The sequence below is a fragment of the Gymnogyps californianus genome, chromosome 7, assembly GCF_018139145.2.
Source record: "Gymnogyps californianus isolate 813 chromosome 7, ASM1813914v2, whole genome shotgun sequence".
Taxonomy (NCBI): domain Eukaryota; kingdom Metazoa; phylum Chordata; class Aves; order Accipitriformes; family Cathartidae; genus Gymnogyps; species Gymnogyps californianus.
The window spans coordinates 38,632,088-38,656,582 of NC_059477.1; the positions used below are offsets into that span (position 1 = coordinate 38,632,088).

Genomic DNA, 24,495 nt, shown 5'->3' on the forward strand with positions numbered 1-24,495 from the left:
AGACTTTTTTCTTTCTCTTTGCCTACCCAATCAACCTCTCGGGCATCACACCGTCTCCAGCTACTTGTCTAAGAACAGGCGTGAAGCAAAAGGCCATGCCCCTCCGCAGCCCGGACACGGGGACCCCCTTCACTAATCAGGCTAAATGGGAGAAACAATTCAAATCAAATAATTTCTAACTAAAAAAAAAAAAAAGAAAGAAAAAAAAGAAAAAAGTAGGGGTTTAAAGTAAAGATACTTTTAATACTCTCACTAAGGTCCAAAATGTTGAAGTGCACAGCCCAGTCTGTGGCTACACGCCCAAGTGCCGGCAGTGCCACCCAGCTCTCCTCCTCGCCAGGTCCCAGAGCGGCACCCGCTCTCTCGCCCTCTGAATGGGGAGGGGGATCTGCAGGGAAGCCAAAATCCCTCCTGGCACAGCCCAGGACCCCGCTTTACTCTGTAGGTGTGTTTTGTTACCCATTCATTTACCTTATATTATGCTTAACTCAAGGCAAATAAAAGGTAAATGCAAACACTGTTCATCGTGTCTAAGACAGTGCATTTATGATTTGGCTTTTTTGAAAGATATAGGTACAGAAAAGAAAAAAAATGAAATTACTTTCAGTAAAGTTGATTCAGAAAGATCTCTCTCCACCTCCGCATCAGCTTACTTGCTCTTTTCTGGCTATGGAAGGTTTTGTAATACAGGATTTCAGGGTTGGCCTCGGGCTCTGTCTAGTCAGACACTCCGTCAAAGACTTTACCCATGCAAAAGTTTCTCTTAGCTTTTTTCTAAGATCCCACCAAGTAGGATAGCTCTTACTGGCTTACCAGTCTTCTCATGCTGCCAAACTGGTTGAACTGTCAGCCCAAAAATCATTCTATTTATATCTTCACAGGGAAAAAAAAGAAAAAGAAAAGAAAATTTCGACCTCTTAAGGGTTGTTTTCCATCCGCTGGGGTGGCTTTTCCACACCCCAGGCACTATCTCCTGTGCACAACTCTCTAGCAAGGAAAACTTTCAATTCAATGATGTGTAAAACCTTTCCCATTCCCTTGGCTTTTTAGTGTGAACTGCTCAGTGGACCTTACATTACATTTTGATCTGTCCAATAAACGCAAACATCCCAGGAGGATAATCACGCACAGCTTGAGTAAGAATATACACAACAGCAGCTAATCACGCTGGACGATCACAGGGTTCACATGACCAACCTCCAACTTCTTCCTCTTACGCCTACCGGAATTATTTCAGAAGCAGAATAAATTTACAAGTAAAAAGAAAAACTCTAAAAGGCAGAAACAACTGTTTCTTATGATTTTTCTAGATCTTCTCTCAAATATGGTATTTTAAAGATGCTGCTCAACTCGGTCCTTATACAGAAGGCTGCATTTCAAAATGTCCATCTTACCCCTTGCTTTCTCCTATTTTCTGAAATTTTAGACTGAGGCAAATTTCCCTACTGTGTTTCAAAAATATCATTATGTATTTTTAATTATTATTATTTTCATACTGTGGCTTAGATTTTAGCCACAGTAAAATCTGTGCTTAGAATACTTAGAATCAAAGAGGAAGTTAATGGAGTAATATTTTTATATTTTTTCCCCAGAACAAATTTCTGAGATGAGGAAGGGGAAAACTTAAGCTATTAATTCTTCCCTTGTTTCCCTTGTTCACCTTTGTGGATCAGAAAGGTATCAACCGATTGCTATTACAGACTTAAAATGCAACAGAATAAATTTTTTTTTACTGTTGTGCAGTTTTGCTTTTTTTTCCTGACTTATTAACGTTACCAAGAAATGGTACATAACACCATAACACATTAATAGATGTTGTTCTTCTAACATCATCATATCACAATCTCTTCCTGTACGCATTTAGAAATGTTGTGTGAAAGAAATAAGCAGAGCTTGTGGGTTTTTTTATTTCTACAACATAGCAGAAGGAAAAGCCGATTAAAAGATTTATTCAAATATTTACGTGACACACACTGTGGCAGTATTAAAGTGTGAGCTTGCTCCTTTTACAAATCTCTTTAGCAGTAAGTCTTTTCTCCCCATTGTTACTAATACAGCTTCTAAATGGTAGTTACAAGCTCCCGTTTCAACGACTTCAGCCTCTAATTGGGCATCCTCTCCGATTCTTCTCTCCCTCCTCCTCTTCTCCCCCTCCAGTACGCCTTGCCTTTATAGTGATTCATGTAGGAGGTGTCTAACCCATTTCCTCACTCCCAGTACTTCTCTACACTCTACTCTGCACATCCTCCCACATGCCAGCTTTGCTCTGCACATCCTCTTTGTAATCTCACCCCATGCGCCCTTTCTCTACACATCTCCTTATATTTGGAACAATTTTTGTAAGCGGGTGCTAGATCAATACCCTCTGCGTTTCAAACGCTCTCCTTAAAATTCATCTTTTTCCGTAAGCCTATGAAATATAGTAGAAAATTACAATCAGCATCCCAAATAGCATCAGAGCCATCGTTACAAGTTGCACATTTCTGGAACCAGGAGTAGCCCTGAGCCAACAGCCCTATCTGCTATTCCTGCCTTTCCCTGTTTCCTGGTGTTCCCAAAGAAATCAGAAAATGGGGCCAAGAAGAAATTAAGGCACTCTGATATTTATATTACTCCATGTATGGTAGATGTCTAAGCAGCACGATCAGGACTGAACATTTCAAGTGCTCCTGTTGGGGGGGAACTGCAGTATCTCCCTACTCCAATGCATTTTTCCTTTGTAAAATGTTGCTATACATTCTCCATTGCCATTATGGTGCAGTGGAAGGCAACAATTTACCTTGAACACTGGAGGTAATTAAGTATACATATTTACAGTATAAATATGTAGATGTACACAGTTAGCAGTGCATTCTACAATATTAATTCCTAATGTTCCAGAATGCATCCAAATATCAGATAACAAACAACACGCATTTTATGCTCCCTATTAAATACAAGGGGAGGCAGAGACATAAAATAAAATGCTTTGTCTATAGACATTTAGCTGGTTTGTGGCAGAGCTAGGAGAGAACCTAGATCTGATCTATCCTCTTGTGAGTTTTAAATGTATTACCTTCCCTATCATATATGTACAGTAATCAAAGTCTCATGAATATGCACGCTGATTGCCAAACGAGCTGGAATCCTTCAAAAAGTCATTCCCCACGAGTACAGCAGACCTACACTGAAGACCTTAACTAGAGCTAAAATCATTCTAACTCAGCTCATATTTGTTTCATGTGACAGTCATCAGCACTATCATGAATTTTACATCAATTTCAAGGACCAGTAGAAGTGATAGCTTCTGTTTCTTGACCACTGAAGAAAAGAAGTCCCATGTTAAAATTTATCGAAACTATGAACTGCAGACATACGGAGCCAAACATCTTACTTCAAAGGCATTTGATAGATAATATATTATTGCAAAACAATTTATTCTCCCTCTCTGTTTCTGATTGCCACTTTATTTCCTACTAGCATTGTTCTAGCTTTTTATTCAATACATATTTCACTGACAAGTCTGGACTCTGAAGTACTCCCAGTGATCACTGGAGACACAGCCGTTCCCTCTGGTAATGGCCTCCCTAACACAGGTCTGATACTTACACTGTGCTACTCTTAACTGCAAATTAGTTGATGTAACAGATGAGTATTAGTACTGCAAAACCTCTCACTGGGTAAATTATGAATTCATTGTTTGGGGGTGGTGGGAATCTTTCAGGTGGGCATCCATTAGACATAGTCTGGAATAATCAGAAAATGAAACACAGTTCAGATTGATAAAAGTGCTGAAATCCTAAACCAAAGTAACATGCTTAGATTAGAAACATAACAAACTTGCTTGTTCAAGAGCTTTTTGAAAGGCAGAATCTTTCTTCTCTCAATTTAAAGTTCAGTTTTAGAAGAATAACAAAAGTTCTTTCATTCATTGTATGATATGAAATAAGCTTAGTAGTCCAAGTTCCATTGTAAGCTCATAGAAGAATATATAAAACCATCACCAGTAAACATCTAACAAAACTCGCAGGCACAGAGATGTAAAATTAATCACACTCAAAACATATTCTTGAGTGCAGCGAGGGGAACCATTCGGAATTAAGAAAATTTCCACAGGTGCTTAAGTTGTTTTATTGATAAATGCAGAATTTCTGGTTCATGAAACAACTAAACACGTAACAGCACAGATGTGAACATGAATAGCAGGGCTTGACCCTGTGCTACTACAGGAAGTTTGTCATAGACGTAAAGGCTTGTGATCAAGCTCTGAATTCCTTAGCATAGAAAATGGTCTTCTCTGCGCGAGTGTACCTTCAGCTTGTAGAAGAACGCTGGGGCCAATGAACATACCATGATAGCAATACATGTGACAGGAGCAAATACCTTACAACGTAATTACATTTAATACCTTATTATGCAATTCTTATAGGAGATAAAACCTCCCAGAACAGCCTGGCCTTCACATTTAAATAAAAAAAAAAAAAAAACCCAAAATGTGATTTATAATCATATGCTTACAGCGTATAAACATAAGGCCAGGTTGGATGGGGCTTTGAGCTACCTGGTCTAGTGGAAGGTGTCCCTGCCCATGGCAGCGGGATTGGAACTAGATGATCTTTAAGGTCCCTTCCAACCCAAACCATTCTGTGATTCTGTGATTCTATGACAACTGCCTTAAGAAGCTAGTGCACGCAAACTTTTATGCAACTGACTCATTCAGTGCTCAACTTGCAACATTTTTTTAGTATGGATGTTTTTGTGATTCTTTAAATAAAAGAAAACCAGCAAGTTACCTAGACAGCAATATCATGCTAATACTTCGACACAGAAATACGTCTTAACTACTACCAGTATGAAAGAGTAAAAAGAAAGCAAAAAAGACAAAAAAAAAAAGGACCAAACATTTTTAAGTAGCCAGAATGCTTTTTGATTATCTATTTGCATTCTGTACCAAAACCCAGTCACAAACAAGCAGAACTAATATCTAAGTTGGGGTCTATCAGTTAAAATATACGTTAGATATCCGATTAACAGGACAACATATGTCAGATAATTAATAAAACTGCTAATAAAACCAGTAAAGAAATAACTGCTGAAATGAAAACATGTATTCTGAGAAAATTTTCCACCCGGTGTTTCCATCATGAAATAAATTAGTATTGCTATATGAAGAATCACACTGTGAAATACCATAATCACTTCTGGTCTTTCCTACAGGCCAGCACTTACATCTACACTAAAATAGACACCATTACTCTCATATATGGCACTGAAAAAGGCAACTATTTGAATAAGAATGGTTTGTAGCTAGCAGATAATAAACAAAGGAAAAACAGTCTCTCTTTCCGTTCCACCCCTCCTCACAGAATCAAAGGGTTGGATACAATTCTTACATCCCTGACAGATAAGATTAGCTAATGACAAGCTTTGGATTCATCTAGTAAATCCAGCAAAGAATATACAAGCAAACGTAGAGAAAAAAGGCTGCTGTTGACAAATTTGAAAGCTTCGAGTTCTTTCAGATCAGAACTTGCAGAAAATCAATTTATACATGAATTTTTATTTTTCTTTTAAAACAACTCTGCAGTCAGATCAAGTCAAGCTTACCATCTGCTGCAGACAGAAATACAGCTATATTCAAGAATTACATTATAAAACTTTTTTGTAAACTTTACATGCAAGCTGTTCTTGTCAGAATTAAAGTCATTGTGATAATGCATCTTAATATTCAATCAGGCTTCAAATAAAAGAGTGACAAAAGTCCACATATGGATGACAAGCTGTTCAACAGTAAATATTTTTGTATTTATTGAGAAAGGGCTTATGGCAGTTTAGGACATATTCCACCAGGCATTTCAGTCTAAACTACTTACAAACTAATAAACCAAGATAAAATCCTTGTTCTAAAATCCTCACCAATTTAATTCTTAAATTAACTTGATCCTATTACTATTCCTATTTAGTTATGCTTTTACTTCATCATTTGCTTGAAAACTTTTCCCAGCTGGTGGCTGTTATAGAATGGAAGACTTTTAGTACCCTGTATTTTAAGCAAGGCTTTATTTCCAAGTGACACTGAATGTATCTATGGAAGAGAAAAAGCAAATATAATGTAATTTTACCATTACAGCTGACCCTCTAAAGCAGAGTAAAAATTCTTCCACCTTTTTATGTAATTAAACTTGTTAAAGCCATTTCCGATATTCCTGCAACTGAGGGGATACAGTATAAAAAAACCTCAAAAGTTCCTTTTCCACATACTCTAGTTAGAAACACAATTTACAGAAAAACAGAGGCAAAAGAAAATCTTATGACAAGTAGGAATACAATTGTTTTTTCATTTTCGATTCCATTTTGAGAAGTTGAGGCACATGCTGCAATTAATATAGTTAACTACTTGCTACAAGTTCATTACACGTTACTCTTGTTACAGCAACTATGCAAGTAACTCAATGCAGCAATGAAAAAACAGTTTTTAAAACACCTGAATCAAACAGATATACTATATGCAGTCACAGACAAGCACACATCATATAAAATAAATCCTAATGCAGATAAATAATCTTACCCTGATGTTGGATCAACAGCTATGGCCTTAGGGTTATTAAGATCCAGCTCGATGAGGGTAATGCACACTGATCCGTTCTGGTTGCAAACAAAGATCCTGTCACTGACGTGATCCACAAAGTAAAAATTTCCGGTGATCCAGTCGATTGCTATTTGGTGTACATCTGCCAAAAAAAAGAAAGAAAAAAAAGCTCAGGAATGCAATTGTAATACAAATAACTGAACTGCTAGCTGCTTCACCAAGCAGATGCTCTACTCAGTTCAAGCTGTTTTTACATGTATTATGTGGTATATAATACGGAATCCAATTCTCAACACATAAACATTGGTTGGAGAGAATTTTTCCTTTTTAAGTACAAAAGACTGATTGCAACTTCAAGGGCATGAAAGCTACACGTTTATTTGTAGTTCTCTTAAATATTTTAAAGTTTGTCATTGTGAATTTTTTTATGGTATATTCAGAAGCAACATCACTGAATAATGGTGCATCTGTGAAACAGGGGTCCGAAACACTGACGGCAGCAGAACACAGTGGGAAGGCAGCCTCTGAAGCCACTCAAGTTCTGAAGTTAAGTGTTCTAGGATGTCTGTTACACCGTGGGGATGCTACACTGATAAAGCTTTTAAGAGCTCATTAGTTGTGTTTAAAGGGGACTAAAATCTGATAATAAATACTTCACAGAAATTAAAAAAACCTGTGCATGTCTAAAACCACTGTATGTAATAGCAGACGTGCGTGTGCATACATTCCTTTTCATTTAAATTACTTTTTTTTTTTGTAGTTCTGAGAAATCTGGATGCTGCCAGATTTCTGATTCAACTGCCATAATAAGTAGCATTAAAGCAACTGTCTGCGTGTTACTTATATAGAGAGGTTTCTTAACAATGACTCCGGGAGTTTTCCTTCTCGGGACGCTAAGGTAGCTTCACAACTACCTAACGCAACTGTTTTAAAACAGTCAGTTCTTTTTCTTGTGGGATCCTGGAACCTCTTTTTGTAAATGTCTTCTAAATCTTGCATTTTTCTTATAAGTCAACCTACCTGTCCATACATAGTCTTACAGTTACAGTAAGCAAAACTATAAAGAAGCGCAAAGAACATAACTATATCAATCTCATATAACTAAGATTTCTTTACTTCCTATTCTTGTTGACAGTACTGTATTGATACCACCTTGTAAGACAGACTTAGTTATTCTTAAATTAAGAATAACTCAATTACTATAACAATATTGTTATTGTTATATTGTTAAATGTTTCCAATGTTAAATATTAATGATTTTTTTTAAATTTAAAAAAAATATATATTCATATTACAATGGTTTCAAAATACTGCTAACATAAGTTGCAATTCTTTCATGATGAGAGAAGACAGATGTCATAAAATATAATTTCACATAGTAGCTTTTTTTTGGTTACTTTCAGTTTTCTGTATTTCTATTATCCTTCAGAAGTTGAACTTGTGGGTTTTTTTTCCACACTCCAACAAGAAACTGTAGCTACCATCACATACGTGCTGCATTGGAGAATATAAAGCAAACTTGATTCAGAAAAAAATTGTAGTCTTTAAGTTTTTGACAATAACTGAGGGCTTATGGGTCATGCATTTGCTAAATACTTAAAACAGACATGGAGACACATGCATTGCCCTTCAAAGTGCAGGTAACATAAACAAGATTTACTCAATAAAATATCAGGAATAGCTACCAGCTGTATTCCATCTCAGCCATCCCATTACACAGTTCACTGCTGTCTCTTCTATCTCAGATTTCTCCCCTTCCGCTATTCATTTTCCTTTTAATTCAAAGCGAATATTATGCCTCTTCCCTTGTGATAGCTCCTATTACAAAGATATGCTGAGCCAGAATAAAGAAATGCTCCATTTAGTCCAGTATCCAACCTCCAGAGGAGGCCAATGTCAGCTGCACTATGAGACATATGCGAGCACTAATATATTTTAGACAAGAGGGAGGAAAAGTTGTTTTTTTTTCCTTGCCCAAACAAAATATAGGACATGCTTTTAAAAATATCAGAAAAAACTCTGTCCCTCTGGAAATCAGTAATAGTTTAAGCATTTTCAATGTGTCTGCTTTCCATTTTCAGAAGTTGGATTCATGGAATTAAAGGTTTATGGCTCACTGATTCAATGAGACTTTTGAAAACTGAAGATAAGCTTCCATGTAAGAGAAGCATTTTTGAAAATATTATTTATAAGGAATGAAAGTTACAAAGGGAATTCAATTTTAAATATTTGTAGAAATGAAACTAGTAATTAAACTCCTGCAGTGAGAGCTCTGGAAGTTTGCTATACATTGGGAAGTGGAGGAAAAGGAACAAGCTTAAGTAGCAGCCTGCTGGAGGAGGCTACTGTTGTCTTCTTAACCTGTGGGAAAAGTACCTATTTTTACAGAAATGTGATACATACCTAAAAGTATGTCACACACAGACTATTAGATCTGTTAACATAACAATACTCATATTTATAAAATGTTGGCTCTATTCTTTCCTTAGTTATTCATTAACCTGTCACAAGAAATGGCACTAAACAGGTTTTTTATATGGAAAACAAGGATAATTAATTGAAGGTCATATTAGGGATAACCATTTACGTCAAATAGTTAAAAACTGAGGTTGCTCAGCAAGCCAGGAAAGTGGGACATCCAGAAGGAATTTCACACCATAACCTTTGTGTCAAAGACTTCACAAAGCATGGGTAGCTCTTAACACCTATTTACCTGATTTCCCTTCCCCAGCAGGTTGTCTTCGGGAAGGGCATGAGGTACCAGCAGCACAGGCTATTTGAGAGACTTAGGCTCATCACAACTGCACTCCTTGTAAAGCTGTTCCTTACAAAGCATGCTATGCTTAAAGACTTAATCATAGAGTTTCCAGAAAAAGCGGCACATTAATTCACGTTTTTCTTCAGAAGTCTACTGCGTGAAATGGAGGAGAGATCTCCCACTATGCAAAGAACACTTCTCTCAGAAATAGACCTTCTGGGCAGTACATCACTGTAATCTAGTAATTACCTGGCCATTCAATGCACAGCAGCGTTTGCCTTTAACAGTTACAAACACGTTGTGTATTGTAGATACCATTGATCTGGTTTGGGGTTTGTCTTCTTTGTACCACGCGCTCTGCAGGGAATTGGACACTTCCAGTTTCTCACAAGAGAAGAAGTTTTAAAGAATTGCCCAAGTCCACTCCCCCATAAAATTATATTCTACATGAAAAATCCACTTAGCTAGCAGATAACAGTTTTTATGAATCAAACTTTTAATCTCTATGGTTTTGCTAGCAGCTATGCGTTAAGCTGCTTTGAATGGCTCTCCAGTTATCACACAAGTTGAATGCACTATATACCATAGAGATAAGGTTTTGGTTGCACTGGGGACTTTTAAAATATATATAACTTCTTGTACTCAAGAAGTCACTGAATTCATTTCATGCCTATTTCTGGATTCATACATTAAAACCCAGTATGTACACATGTCTAGTCCACTTACATCTTTAAAGTAATTAATGTTTTTTTCCTTCACACAGTTTCAGAAGTCTCTAAAAAGAAATGTCTCCCCCTGAAAACACACTTTTTTCTTTTTTTTTCTGAGCAATCTTGTATATATTTTTGAGGGTTTTTCCTACATTAATAACAGTTTCCTTGGAGCATTTCTGCCAAATGTGATCATCCTTCTTTTATTGCTTTCTGAAAACTAGGATTTCCTCTTAAGGACTTCATAAAGGATAGTTAAGACATCATATAGTCTAAATTCTACTCTAGTTAATGACATTATGTAGACCATGGGCACTAGCAAAAGTGTGGCTAGAAGTATATTTTTTCTATTTTTTTGAACACATAAATATTATTATACCTTTAGAGAAAATAGCAATTTTATATGAGGATGGCTAAATCTTCAAAGGGTACTGGAAATATATGTCTTACGGCCAAAATAAAGTTTATGAAAATCAGAGCCATATTGAATGCCTGTCTTCTTTCACTTTAATTTTCAAACATCTCTCTTGTACTGTATGCATTACTACATTTATTTCAATTTGAAATCAAGACTTGCACAAGAAGACTTCAGTTAACAGAGGAGAGGGAAAAGCAGCGCCATATTCTTGTATTTATACTACTGTTGTAATCGAGGATTCAGCACACGTACTGCCTATTAAAATCAATATTATGTTAACAGATTTCATTTTTTCCAGATGTTGAAGAAAGACTAGAAACTGAAAAATTAGTAAGCTTTCTCCATTTATGCACTTCAGTAAAAGCATCTCTTGTTTTTAATGTAAGAAATGATCTAAGCAAACTACTTGGTGGAACTCATAGGAGTTGGAGTCTTTTTTAGAAACTTCGGAGTGAACTGGGGAATGATTTTGGACGAAATAAAATTAAAAATGCTCATTGCACTCTCCATATGCTTCTGGTTAATAACGAAAGAGATAGACAACCTCTCTCTGTTTTAAGGTAAAGAACTTAGTTTCTACTGCCTTATATACTTAAAATTTTCCTTTCTCTGAACATGGCTGCAGTGAGGACTGCCTAAAGGAACTTGGAAATCTACTCAAGACTCAAGCATTTTCCCAAAATTAATGTATATATTTGGAGATGCTTAAAAATAATCTTTATTTTTGTCATAAAATGTTTTTTTTTTTACTTTTCAAAAGTTGATCTTAAAGGAAGAATTATTTTGATTTACCCATAAAGCTAAAAAAAAAAAAAAAGGTACTAATTTTTCCTCCATAACCCATATACATCTCTTCTGAATGAATGGAACATCCAAACTTCCACACAGGAATTTCATGCTGCATTCTGGGCTTGCCTGGGGGAGATAAGAGATGGGGAAGTGGTTTAAAAAGCGGTGGTTGTACCTTCAATAAAAGAGCATGGGCAGGTACCCTGACTCCCCATGATTGCAGCCTCGAAACCGCAGTTGTGGGGAGGGAAGCGTTTGCTACTCCTACTGCACCAAAACATCAGGGGTTTGTTTTATAGAAATCTTTCCACTTTGCAAAGAGCAGCTCAGTGTTGTCACAGGTAGTCACGTCTGCTAAGAGTCAGTTGTTTAATTTATTCTATTATATAAGCACGGTGGTTTTGAGGATTGTGCAACAGTTGTTTGGACGGTTGGCCATATGCTAGGGGAATAAACGCTTCGGAGAAGCAAGAGAGGATCGCTGTAATAAAACTTTCAGGAGCTTAACATTTCTGTAATGAGCATCCTAACACATGGAAGATGTCAGTACAGTCCCCAACGGTAGTGCAATGTAGGAGCGCAAGGGTGGTACTGCTCAAGCGCCTGGTGCCAGGAAGAGTCACCTTCTGATCCCCCTTCCCCCAAAGGCCAGGACAACAGATCTGCAGATCTCCGAGGCATGTTCACGCCCGCTTACCCTACAACCTGTTCTGTCAGTAACCGTTTGCCTCCGGGGCTCGCTTTCATAAACCAGCCCAGAATAAGTAAGAGTTTGCTTCACTGTATTTTGACTAAGGAAGAATCTCCTGCTTCCTGCTGAGTCAAAAGAGCTGAGACAGAAACAAAGGTTAAAAAAAAGATTAATCTGGAAGCCAAAACCATGAAAAATCAGATAACATAAAAAATAAGTAAAAATGGGACAATGTATTTGAGACATTTTGCCTTTCCCTATGTTTTCTCAATCTTCAGGGTGTTTTTTTTTTGACATATATGCATTTTACTTCTCCACGACTAGAAAGCTGCTTTAATTTTTTGACTGAAAGTTGAGATTTTAGCAGGTGAGGCTTTGTGAACTGTGTAAGGTAGATAAATAATAACAGTGCCACGCATGGCCAGACTTGCTTAGTTTAATTTACTATCTATTCAGAAAAAAAAGAGATAAAATTATGTATTTATAAAGGAACAAACAAATTTTATCCCAAAGAACAATAGGAAGCAACTTGGGGACAGGCTTTTTGCCTCCACCTGAGTAAAAAGACAAGTTCTGAATAACAAGACAAACAGTAGCAAGCCTTTCTTTTTCTAAAATAGCCAGTAATAGTGAGACCAGGTAAATAGTAGTTAAAACACGCATAAATGTCAGGCTGTGAAATCTTGCAGAAGCACTGCCTTTGCTGTGCCTCTCTTCTGAGAGTAATGTTCCTAATTAGCAGCCCAGACAACCTTATACTGACACTGTGGCTTGGGAAAGTTAGGCTGACATAGATTTTTCTGTGCCCCTTCTACTGACAGCAATTTGCCGTCATTATGTCTGCAATGCCATTTACAAAATATGACTTTTATTAAAAACGTCACCATTCAATGAGTTAGACACACTGGTGTCTAAACTTTTAACAGCCGTCCTGAGTGATTATTGCATATGTTTAAAAATGAAAAATCAAATGAAAAATATCCATCTATCTTTTTCAAATGACTCATCCTCAAATATCTAATTCCTTTGAATTAAATCAGCCTTCTCAGATATTGTTTGTAAAGAGTATAGTGCAAAACCTAAAACATACTAAATTTAAATAAGCACTTTAAAGCATCCAGACTTCAAGTTCCTCAAAAGAAAAGAAAGCTTTTCCTCTTGTTTGCTGAGTAACATAATTTATATTTCAATAAATTGGGTTACTGTCAAAAATACAGTTGATATTCTTCCAATCCTACAGGATGTTAGAAGATACTGCTTTAACAACCTATAAATGTGAACATTTAGACAACAGCAGTTTCCCCAAGCTGAATAGTTTTCAAAAATACGAGCCTAATCTAAATATTATGAATACTTAATGAAAGCGTCCCAACAGCTCACAAAGACACCTAGTCTCAGAGACGTAGTCTATCCAGTCACTCAGAGATTCAAGCGTTCAGCTTCCAACTAGATACAGAAGAGAACACATTTAGGCATTTATTCTGTATGGGCCTTTCTCTTTCTGTTCAAAATCAGACTTTTATCCTTCTACTGGATGCAGCCCACTTACCAAGGAGAGAAGATCCAACGCCTGAAACTTCACATGATTTAGGAGTTTTTAAAATTAGCAGTTACATACCTTTCAAAGGACTCCATGAAGACCGTGACATAGTCTGGCCTACAAGATCCCTGTCAGTCCTCACATCTATGAATTAGTATCTGAGCACTGATGACAAGATATTGTCATAGAAGCCAGTTTTGGGGCCTCTTAAGCAGTACAGCAGCGAGCTATGTAAGTTTGCTGCTCAGCTCCAAATACAATCTTAGCCCACCTGGTAGCACTGTTCTACCTACACCTTGCCTTGCAATAGTCCTGTTGTACACTTCTTCTACAAAAGCTAGACATTTTCAGGTTTTTTATGGCTTAGTTTCTTAGGCCACTATGAGGCATGTTACTACTGATGGAAGTCAGGCAACGGAGTCTTATTAAGACAGACATGCTATAGTACATTGGCTGAGGTTGAACATTGAGCCGGTACTGAGAGAAATGCAGGTTTAACGACAAACTTCTTCCTCCCATCGGGAACCCTGGGATCACAGAACAATAACAACAAAAAGTCACATCTTCCTCTTCTAACAAATCCCTCTGTTTACAGAGCACTCAGAGGAAATGTCATGATGGCGGACCCCAGGTATGCTTGGGTCTGTGCCTTTGCCAGGAATTTTAACGCAGGGTAGCAAAATCAGGTCCTAAATTTTTTAGCATATTTCTTCTTTTACTCGTGTTATAGAATGATTCTACCATACAATGCATCAAGTTTCTGGAATGAGTAAAACGGGTGATATTTTCTATTACTGCGTCTTGAGTCACAGAGCTGGCTGTGATGCCAACAGATTAAATGAGTAAGAAAGAAGTGTGAAACAATGAAATAAGGGCCTTATGAATGGCCAGATTGTATTGGGTCTAGCTGAGATGGAGTTAATTTTCCCCATAGCGCTGCGTTCTGTATTGGGAGCTAGAACGGTGTTGATAACACACCAGTGTTTTGGCTACTGCTGAGCAGTGCTCACATAGCATCAAGGCTGTCTCTCCAACATTGCCCCCCCTCACCAGTAGGCTGGGGGTGGGCAAGATCTTGGGAGGGGACACAGCCGGGACCGCTGACCCAAACTGACCAAAGGGGTATTCCATACCATATGACGTCTGCTCAGCATAAAAGCTAGGAGGAGAAGGAGGAAAGGGGGGCATTCGTTTGTTTACGTTTGTCTTCCGGAGCAACCACTATGCGTACTGAAGCCCTGCTTCCCGGGAAGTGGCCGAATATCGCCTGCTGATGGGAAGTAGAGAATAAAACCTTTTGTTTTCCTTCGCTTTCGCACGTGACCTTTGCTGCTGCTTTATTAAACTGCCCTTGTCTTGACCTATGAGCCTTTCGTCTTATTTTCTCCCCCTGTCCAGTTGAGGAGGGGGAGTGACAGAGCGGCTTTGGTGGGCACCTGGCATTCAGCCAGGGTCAACCCACCACACCTATCTTTTAATCCTGAGTGTTAAGATTTTTATAAGGAGTGAATTTTCTGACATCAATCTCATGTCAGAAACAAGTAAGAATAATTGAAAACCATAACGTTTCTAATTTCTGCATTACTGAGTTTCAAACACATTGCCCAGTGATTGTAAACTTGTAATGGGGTCCCAGTAGCCTGCATACATGCTGAACAATAAAGACAGATTTATAGAGGTACATAGCTATAACAGTCTCTTTTTTTTTTTAACTGCACATTCAAAAACTTCTTATAAATCTGCTGAGACTGTAAATCAAACCCAGTTATTTACTTCAAAGCAGTTAAGTCATCCACTGTTAAAATTAAAGCATAATTCAGCCACAATAGGCATCCCATCAAGCATGTGGACTAAGAGAACTGCTGCGGGGAAAACGACGTGGCTACATTAGGCTGTAACACTTGCCTCGTTTAACCACCTTCCATCAAAGGCAAAAGTGTACAACCTTCCACCTTCCTAGGACTGCCTGCTGCACGCATTATGAACTTCATAAACCATCGTCACACAAAAATAAGGTCACTTAAACATTTTCCCATAAAGACGCTAAGGAGTAGATTATTACAATTTTAAAGATATGTCAATAAAATATGGAGTTACTTTTGCAATACAAAGTATTTAAGGAAAATGACTTCCAGAGAAAGTTTCAACAGTTTCATACTAGAGGTAGGCAATGGTGCTTTAAGGAACGTTTCTGGGGGGATAATGTAGAAGTAAATTGTCTTCGTCAGCTCTTAAAGAAAGGGTTAGGGAACAAAGAAAACTCATATTGCACATTTTTTGTAGAAGGTAACATTCGTCAGACAACACTGGTTAACAGGATCTGGAGTATGCTGTAGTTTCTTGCAGGTAAAATGCAGGTCATAATTTTGTAGGATAATTTCATTTTGAGCCCACTATAGTTGCTATTAGCAATATATAGTCTAGACAATACGAATATGCAGTACATGACATGACCTCGTGCTATAAATCAGTTTCTTTTCCCCAAAGGGCATTATTCCATTCAATTTTAATCAGAAGGTACTACTGACCATAGAGTATTTCATTCTGATATGTAGATATATTAATATTGGGCACAAAAGTATTTATCTTCATCTCAAACATATTAGGGGAAAAGGAGTAGACATTACACTTCCCAAAAATTTTTTTTTCTGAAATAAATCTTATTACAGAACTTGTTCATAATATAATTAAAATCTGCATATGGAGTCCAATTTAAATCCAGCTTGAGAATTATGACTTAGATAATACTAGAAAATTTAAAAATATCTTCAATTATAAAAAATATAACCTGCACAGTTAGCAAATATATACCTTATTGTTCCACATAATATCTCTGAAACAAAACTGTATCATGTACTTTACTAGATGAGATAGCCTCTTTTTTTAGGATTGCTAAGGAAAGAAAAAGAAATTGCTTCTTATATGAAAGGACATTAAGCTGTTTTCTTCATCTTTTTCCCTCCCTCTAACAGAGGAATCACTGTCACCACCTGATGCCATCAGCATGCTTGTACTTCTGCAAAACACTCAAAACGACTGTACAGCACTCACTAATGTCACTTGCCTCATATTATAGTTTGAGCAAAACAAATAAAACCCTTCATGTCTATGAACGCTGACTGCCAACTGACTATAACAAATGCATATGCATGTAATCATTACCTCATCCTCCCTTTCTTCCTATCTGTCCTTTTCTTTTTCATCCATTTATTACATCTTTTCAGTATCAAAATAGTAACCTTTGAGAAGACTGCTATTTATTTTATGTGACCTGACCAACAAAGCAGACAACTGCCCAGACTTAAAACACAGGCATCGCTGATGCACCTAAAAAAAAAAAAGTTATTTTTTCTTGCTAACTTATTTCCAGTAATGCAAGAAATAAAAATAAAACATGGGTTTAGAGTTACGCATTAATTATTTTTCTATCCATTTTCAACCAGACATCAGGATACTGCTTTTTTTTTTATTTATTTATTTCTATCATCATCACTATAGTAGCGAGATCCAAGTATTGGTCTACCCGAGCGTTACCTTAAAATGGAATACCACCATAGATTCCATTAAACAGTCTCATAAACCACTCAAATAGCTGTTGCTTCCAGTAATATGGCTCAAACTCAACGCTCTTATATTTGCAGAACTTGAACTTTGCTTTCAGAAAGCTTCCAGCCCTTTCCAAAACTAGCCATTTTAGGAAGATATGAGGCCATAATCCCACCTCTTCTCAACCACAGAAGTCTTGTGTACTTTGTGCTAACTACTTCTACCTTGTGTATCCCCTACCATTTTAGCATTTCAGTTTTTAAACCTCACAGCATCCCTATGCCATATGGAAATACAGTTATTCTCATTTTTCATTTAGAGGGGAAAAGACAAGATTACTTGCTAAATGTCATCCTGTAAGTCTCAGGAAAAACAGTGGTCTCCTGACTACCAGCATATTGCCTTTCTTCCTAAATCACTCCTCCTTTCATGTAAACAGCAAAAAGAATTTCTCCCAACACTTGCAAAGACATACAGAGGAGAGACATGAATATGCATTGCATCCCTCCTCCAGGTCCCCTCTGCAAGCTATGCTCTTGTCTTCCTTGTAGTAATATTTTTTGCCTACCCTAATGTCAAATTACTTCTGCGATGAGTGATCCCACAGGCAGCAAGATATATGGTGTTAATGCTCTCTGTGTTTAAGAGCAGAGCAGGAGCACGGCCCGGTGTGCTGCCCAGGCTCTGCCTTCACCTTACCCAGCCTCCTTCCAGCCAGCAGCCAGCTCGGCCTTGCCCAGGCCTTGCACGAGGCTCTCCAGACAATTTGACAGTTCGCACAGAAGTGTACTTCAATTCTTTTCAGAGCAGCTATCTTCAAATATTTTTTTTTTCAGTCTACTTTATAAAAGAATAGTTGTCTGTCCAAGTATATGTTTGCAAAAGGAAAAACCCCCAAAACTCAAACTGTGACCAATTATTTTGGAAGATACAAAACATGGATTACAGTGCATTCACAGACTGTTATAAAATACATTTTCCCACTACTTCATCTTACTTGAGTTGCCTTTTCCCAAAGGGTTCGTTTCTGAAGCTAATGCAGTGGTTATGCCTATTTAAAACAAACCTGAATTTTGCAACGAGTTGAACAGACTCAATGACTAACCAATATATCCTCCAAAGAGTCTTAAAATGAAAATACGTATTTTCAGTATATTCATAACTAGAAGAGAAACAGCACTGATCTTTTTAAACACGTTTTACTTATCTCCTTATATATAAATATAAAAACTCCCCCATATTAAAAAATGGAGTCACATACTTAAGTAAAATAGCAACAAACAACATGCAAGCAAGTCCAAAAACGCCAAAAAGAGCGAGAGTCTCTGGACCTGCAAACTGTGGCAGGTATCCCCACACACTCCTCAATGAGCTCATTATTTTTGCTTATACAGTGTGACAGAGATTTTACGCAATTACACATGTAAAGACTATCCAAACTTTATCATCAGCTCGAGAACTGTCATGGTGAATGCCTAACCCAACACATCAAACTGCAGCTGTTTCGTGACAGGTTGATAAAATGCAGGGCTTCAGCTTTGCGTAAACAGACCAACCCTTTTGCATATTCTGTCCTTCTCTTCTCATTTAATTACTTACAATGATTAAAACGTTTTTTTCCAGAACTAAGAAATTTATATAGCTTAAGCCTGACTTTAGCAAAAGTGATTTACACCGCTTAAAAGATTTCTTACATGCAATTTTTCAATTTCAGAATAAGTGCCTCTCTAAAACCACCATTAAAAATTTTAAAGCAAAACCAAGATTTTATTTTATTCAACCTAACTGACAAACAGGGAGAAGGACAGGATTTGTTCTTCCATTTTATTTGTTTCATAATGCTGACATGATCCATAAGGTTTTCAGCATTTCAAGTTCTACTCCAAAGCTGAAGTCAAAAGAAAGTTTTAAATCAAATTTGCTTCATTCTAAGTAGAAATCCAGAATATAAATTTTGTGGATTCAGAAGACTAAAATATTCCTATGAACTGGAGATAATACTTTTTGAGCTAGTCATTGCTTCAACCATTCAAAGAAGTTAAAAACTGAAAAAAGCAATCATATATTAAACCCCCAAATCAGATGGTGGTTTTAATTTGTCATGTCCACCACAGCGTAAATAACCACCACAGTTTTATCAACTTTTGCAAACATGCAATTCCTCTTTCTGTAAGAGCTCCTCATAAAGTACTAAGTAAAGAGCAAGCCCTTTATTTTATTTATTCTGACGTATACAAACTCTTTGGTGTGTCTCCGTCATAGACTACAGTACAGCACAGAAATACCCAGGCTATAGTGAGTATGGAAAGCAGAACAGCCCACAGCCTAAAGTGGTATAGCTTATGTAATTTCTTAAAAAGCAGTGACAAAGATGCTGCAACTGTTTTTTATTTTATCAGAGACGTAGCTTCTGATTTCAGATTTACTTGGATTAATGAAATTTCTTATTCATTTATGAAACGCGTGATCTTTGTTTACCCTTTTCCCTGTAGCAGTACAAAGCATTAGATCGAAATATGAGTTGCAAAATACAACAATTAGTAGAGGCCACCAGCTAGATCACAACTTGCAATATTTGTGTTTTTATTCTAATACTCTTTTCATTGCATAAGATACATAAGCAGATTTTTTTTCTTCCTGCTGCTTTCCCCAAAACTTATAGCAGGCAGTTTTTTGTATTACTGTGCATCTGACATAGAAGGGCCAAGTCACAGCACATGTGATTAAGTCCCTGCAAATACTAACAGGGGTTGTGCCAATTCCCTAGCGGTCACTTCATTGATGTCCTGTAGACTCAGTTCTGTATGTAGCAGATACAGCACAGTGCATTCCTAAAACTTCTCAAGCTCTTTGCTGAAAACATACTGTTTCCTTCTGGTTTTAGCTACTGGATAAATCTCTGTCTGGGACGGACTTTGCTCTGTAATTGCTCAAGTGCTTCATTTTTGATATCAAAATATGGTACCGGTTATGACATTGGATATAAACAAACAGTATTTTGGGTTTACAGTTTTTCTTATGTCCCCTTCTTTCCTATAAAGACAAAAGTACTTTCGAAGAAGCCACAGACTTTTCTTTTTAAATTTTTTTTGCAATGTTGGTGCAACTTGTGTTCTATGATCTGTGTCTCAGAGAAAAGTCTTTAGGAGGCCGAAGAACTGATTTTAATTACATGATCTGAAGTGCATTATGTAGAAAGAAAGGTTTCTTGACTTCTTCAGTTGACTTTAGTAGAAGTATGTGGCAAATTTGTTGTCAATTAGTCTAATTGAAGCAAACTTGATTAGCATTGTATGTGACATGAATTTACAAAGAAATATCACCACTTAAGAAGAAAATATCAGAAAAAATGTGAAATATATAAATAAAATAATAAAGTACCAGTAGAATATGAAAAAAGTTCATGCATATATAATTAGTTGATGGTATGTAACACTAAAATATTAATCAGATATTGTATTGCCATTGAAGACAGTTTCTAAGAGTGTGCATCTGAAGCCTCAAGTTCATAACCAACTTTACTGAAATGGGCAGGTTACAACTATATGTCTCCTATATACCTCCTATATACATCCTCCTTAGAAGAAAGGCAGAAGACAAGCTTCTTTGAATACTGAGGACATCTCAAGAGCCTGAAAGCTATAGCATAAACAATAGAGGACTTTTAACAATTGCTGTAGCTAGACAGTTGCTTAGATCCTGCACGGGATCAGAAAGAGGTGGAAGTTTTGGCTGTAAAAGGCAACACCATTCTGTTCTTGTTTCACTTGCAGCATGTTACGAAAAAAAGGACTTTCTGGTTTCAGCAGACAGCAAAAAGACCTACTCAACCAGTGCTGGAATCAGAGGAATGAGGGAGCATCTTTCCTGATCTCTGAGAAGGCTCTGCTATGCAAATGTCTGTGTCTTCCTGGACATTTCCCCATTACCGAAGTCCACAGTGGATTTACAGAAGCAGAACAAGTTCAGTTTTTGTGAAAACCATTCTACAAAGAATAGTGCCAGTGGCTACCAAGTAAAAACCAAAACGAAGCCAACATGGTGCATATGGATATCAAAGGCTTATGGGAAGATGTGTATCTAATCCCATAAAGCATGCATTATTTAATTCCACATTTCAGAAAAAAAAATACTTGCGGGTTTTGTTGGGGTTTTTTACTGATATTTCATTATTCTTGTATCTGGGGATATAAATACATTTGTAAAATATTCACTACAAAATTGTGCATTTTATGTTTGCGGTAACCTAGTTATCTATACATTAGATCTTTATAGCCCCCACAATTATTTTATTCTATCTTCAAAACCTTGTTAACAAAATACAAATGTTAGTGTTTTACAAGCAGTATAATAATTCAATTTGACAGAGAGGAAGAGTCCCTCAGCATTATGCCTGATAAAGATAAATTTACTTGGTTACTGATACTATGACAAAGTGTCCATTTTTTATTTACAAAATCCTTCTGCTACTGTGGGAGATGGCTTGCTTGCTCTTGGATTTCCTCCCTGGTGCAGGAGCTCTTCTATCAAGAAGGGGTTGAGATGTAAGGAAGGCACAAAAGATACAGTCATGTCCCACTGTTAGGACAATAATGAAGCTAATTAAGATGGAAGTCCAAAAATGGTCAGCTAGGAAGCTGACAAATCGGGGAAAAGGGAATCTGACAATGCAGCACTGAGAATAAGGACATGAAGAGACATAGGCTTTGCAGAGACAGCATTCAGGAGGCTGTCCCAGGCAGAGCCTAGGAGTTGGGGGGGGGGGACTGGGATCAAAAATTTGCACTGAGAAATGCCATTGAGATGAGACATTTTCTCTACTCAGTCTGAGAATTAACTGTCCAGGGCATGACTACTGAAAAGTATATAAAAAGAAAATAGACAGCACACCAGCTTTGCTAAGAACAGAAGCAGGGTTTTGACTGATGTCAATGAAAAATCAATTGTGGAAGCTGGATAAGTAACAAAGCTTGAAGAAATAGTAGTATTATATCTTTGAATGACTGAAAAATTCCACTCTTGGCAATTAACAAGCAGTTAATAAATAGATCTTGTGTGAAAAAGGACTAAGTGCAGGTAACCTAACTTTGGAGGGAAATGCCACCAATTCAGAGCATCCGCCATGGAAGCTTGTGCCTCAAAATGACATAATGCAATGTTACAGGGACACTATTCAAGCCGGTAGCACAATCCGCAAGTCAAATTGAATGGACTGTATCCAAAAGATGCACCAAAAGCAGACAGATCCTTCACAGCTAACATTTAGAAGTTCCTAATACATGCAAGACCCTCTTAGGATCTCTGATATACAGATTATATCCTAACTTTTGTGCAAACACCATCAAGCATGGAGACATACACCCGAATATATGAATACCAGTCATAAAAAAAGATAATGGATTTGCAATACCCACCATGGTCAAAGGATGAGATCCAACTGATCGTGCTTGTTGGAACAGAAAGGTTGAATGAAAAGATATGAACTACCCTTATGCTTCTAGTAAACCTGACAATGATCAAAAAGACTATGTATAACTAATAATCAAAAAAGACTAGCCAGGAGCTAAAGATAGAAGCATACTGATAAAAGGAAGTTTCTGTACAGGCCTAAGTCTCCAAAGGAGTCTTGTCATTACAGGGGGCAGAAAAACTGTACACAAAAGGACAATTATCAGATAGCATTGTTTCCTGCATTAAATAAAAGCCCATACTGCACCAAGAAAATACCTCATCAAGGCTGTATCAAATACTGAATCAAAAGTTCTGTAAGTCCAGGCACACCAGAATGAGGAATGAATGTATGGAAAGATGCAAAGATGATGCAAACAAAGCATTTCCCATATCAGGCCATGGAGTATGAAGGACACCCAAGTACAGATTTGGACTTTTTTGGCTGCTCTGAAGGGGAATATCTAAAAGCACATGGAAATTAAAACAAAATGTAAATATAGAAACATATGAAAATCCCAAGAGCCATTCAGGAAATCATGAGGGAAGACTCAGGAAAGATGCAGTCTTACACATATGACAGTGATGGACCCATGTAACTACCTAAGATGGGGGCCAAACCTAGTTCCCTGTTAAGCATCACCAAGTTCCACAGCAGTGGTCTGTGCTGGAACCTGTATGAGAGAACGTTTGTAAGTCACCTGGAAGATGACATGAATAACAAGGTGATAAAGTCCAATAATAAAAATAAGGTTTCCAGAATAGTAAAGAGGAGAGTCAGATCTGAAGAACTGCAGGACCTCAGGAGACTGAGTGACTGGGCAGTAAAAGGAGATGAGAAATTCAAGCTGAATAAAAAAGAAATTAATGAGAAAAGTATCCTAGTTTTGTATATTTAATGATGGATCTGTGTAGAGCACTTCAGAATGAGATATTGACACCATAAAAAAACAAAACAAAACACCTTTGGGCAAAGTAAGAAAGGTCACTATCCCAGAAACAGCATTTGTCCAGTCTTCCCAGAAATGCAAGAACAGCAATCTAAGATCAGCCAGGGCTCTAGCAGTGCCAAGTGGACACCATATACAGGACAAGTATGCTGTGATATTTCTTTAGGATACTCTTCTCACATCCTTTTCTGGCTCCCATTACTGTATGAGATACTCTGAACACTACTAAAGTGCCATTTGAGGTGTAAATGACCTTTGACATGAAGCCTTCTCATTTCTGTTCACCTTCTGGGAGGTCTGTAAGCACGGGCCATCTATCACAGAAGAAAAAGAAAAATAAAAAATCACATTTTACAACTATATGACAGCTTATAACGCCTGTCTGGAGACAAGCTCGGGGCAGACTTTATGTAGGAATAAACACCTCCCCCCCAGATCTTCACAGTTGTTCTCCTCCTGAGTAAGCCAAACTTTGCTTTGATTTCTCATGAATATTCACAGGAACTTCACAGTAAGGTTGCTGACAATAATCATCTCTAGTGCTTAGTGTTTCCTTCAATGATTGAGCCTCATCAATGCCAAGCCAAAACGACTGCAGCTATTCTGAACACAGCACTAGTAGTTGTGGCTAATCACTACTAGGAACTGTTTTAGGTCAGGGGGTGGGGGGGCAATTAGGGGGACCAAAACGAGGGAAGAAAACAGGAATGTAACCAAACAGACACTGTTGGATCCTGGTCAAATCCTCTGGGCTCCCTGTCTGATGGTCTTCACAGCAACCACATCCAAAAAGTGGGAGAGCCAAAAAGTCCGCTTTGGCTTGTGCTTCTGAGGGCAAGGAGAAGGTGCTGGGTTCCACAAGCAGAGGCAAGTACTCCTCCCCACCGGAGACTACCGACCCTCCATGACCATCACCTGTTTCCAGTCCTGGAGCAACTCTTCCCCTGGGCTGTGGTAGGGCAGGCTGGGGAAGGCAGCTAGATTAAAACTGAATTAGTATGGAAGAAGCAAGAGGTTTCTTTTCATCCAGATCGGTGCTGTACAAGCACATCCGCCAGCAGAAAAGCCTGTGTGCCT

The 24,495-nt window shown here is 37.6% G+C and overlaps 1 protein-coding gene across 1 annotated transcript in view; it reads right to left on the minus strand.

Annotated features, from left to right (window-relative positions):
* Positions 1-24,495, minus strand: part of LRP1B (LDL receptor related protein 1B) — a 749,866-nt gene that overhangs the window by 338,501 nt on the left and 386,870 nt on the right. Inside the window, exon 7 of the mRNA XM_050899978.1 lies at positions 6,548-6,710. Coding sequence (XP_050755935.1) covers positions 6,548-6,710 — 163 coding nt within the window. The remainder of the gene's footprint in view (positions 1-6,547; positions 6,711-24,495) is intronic.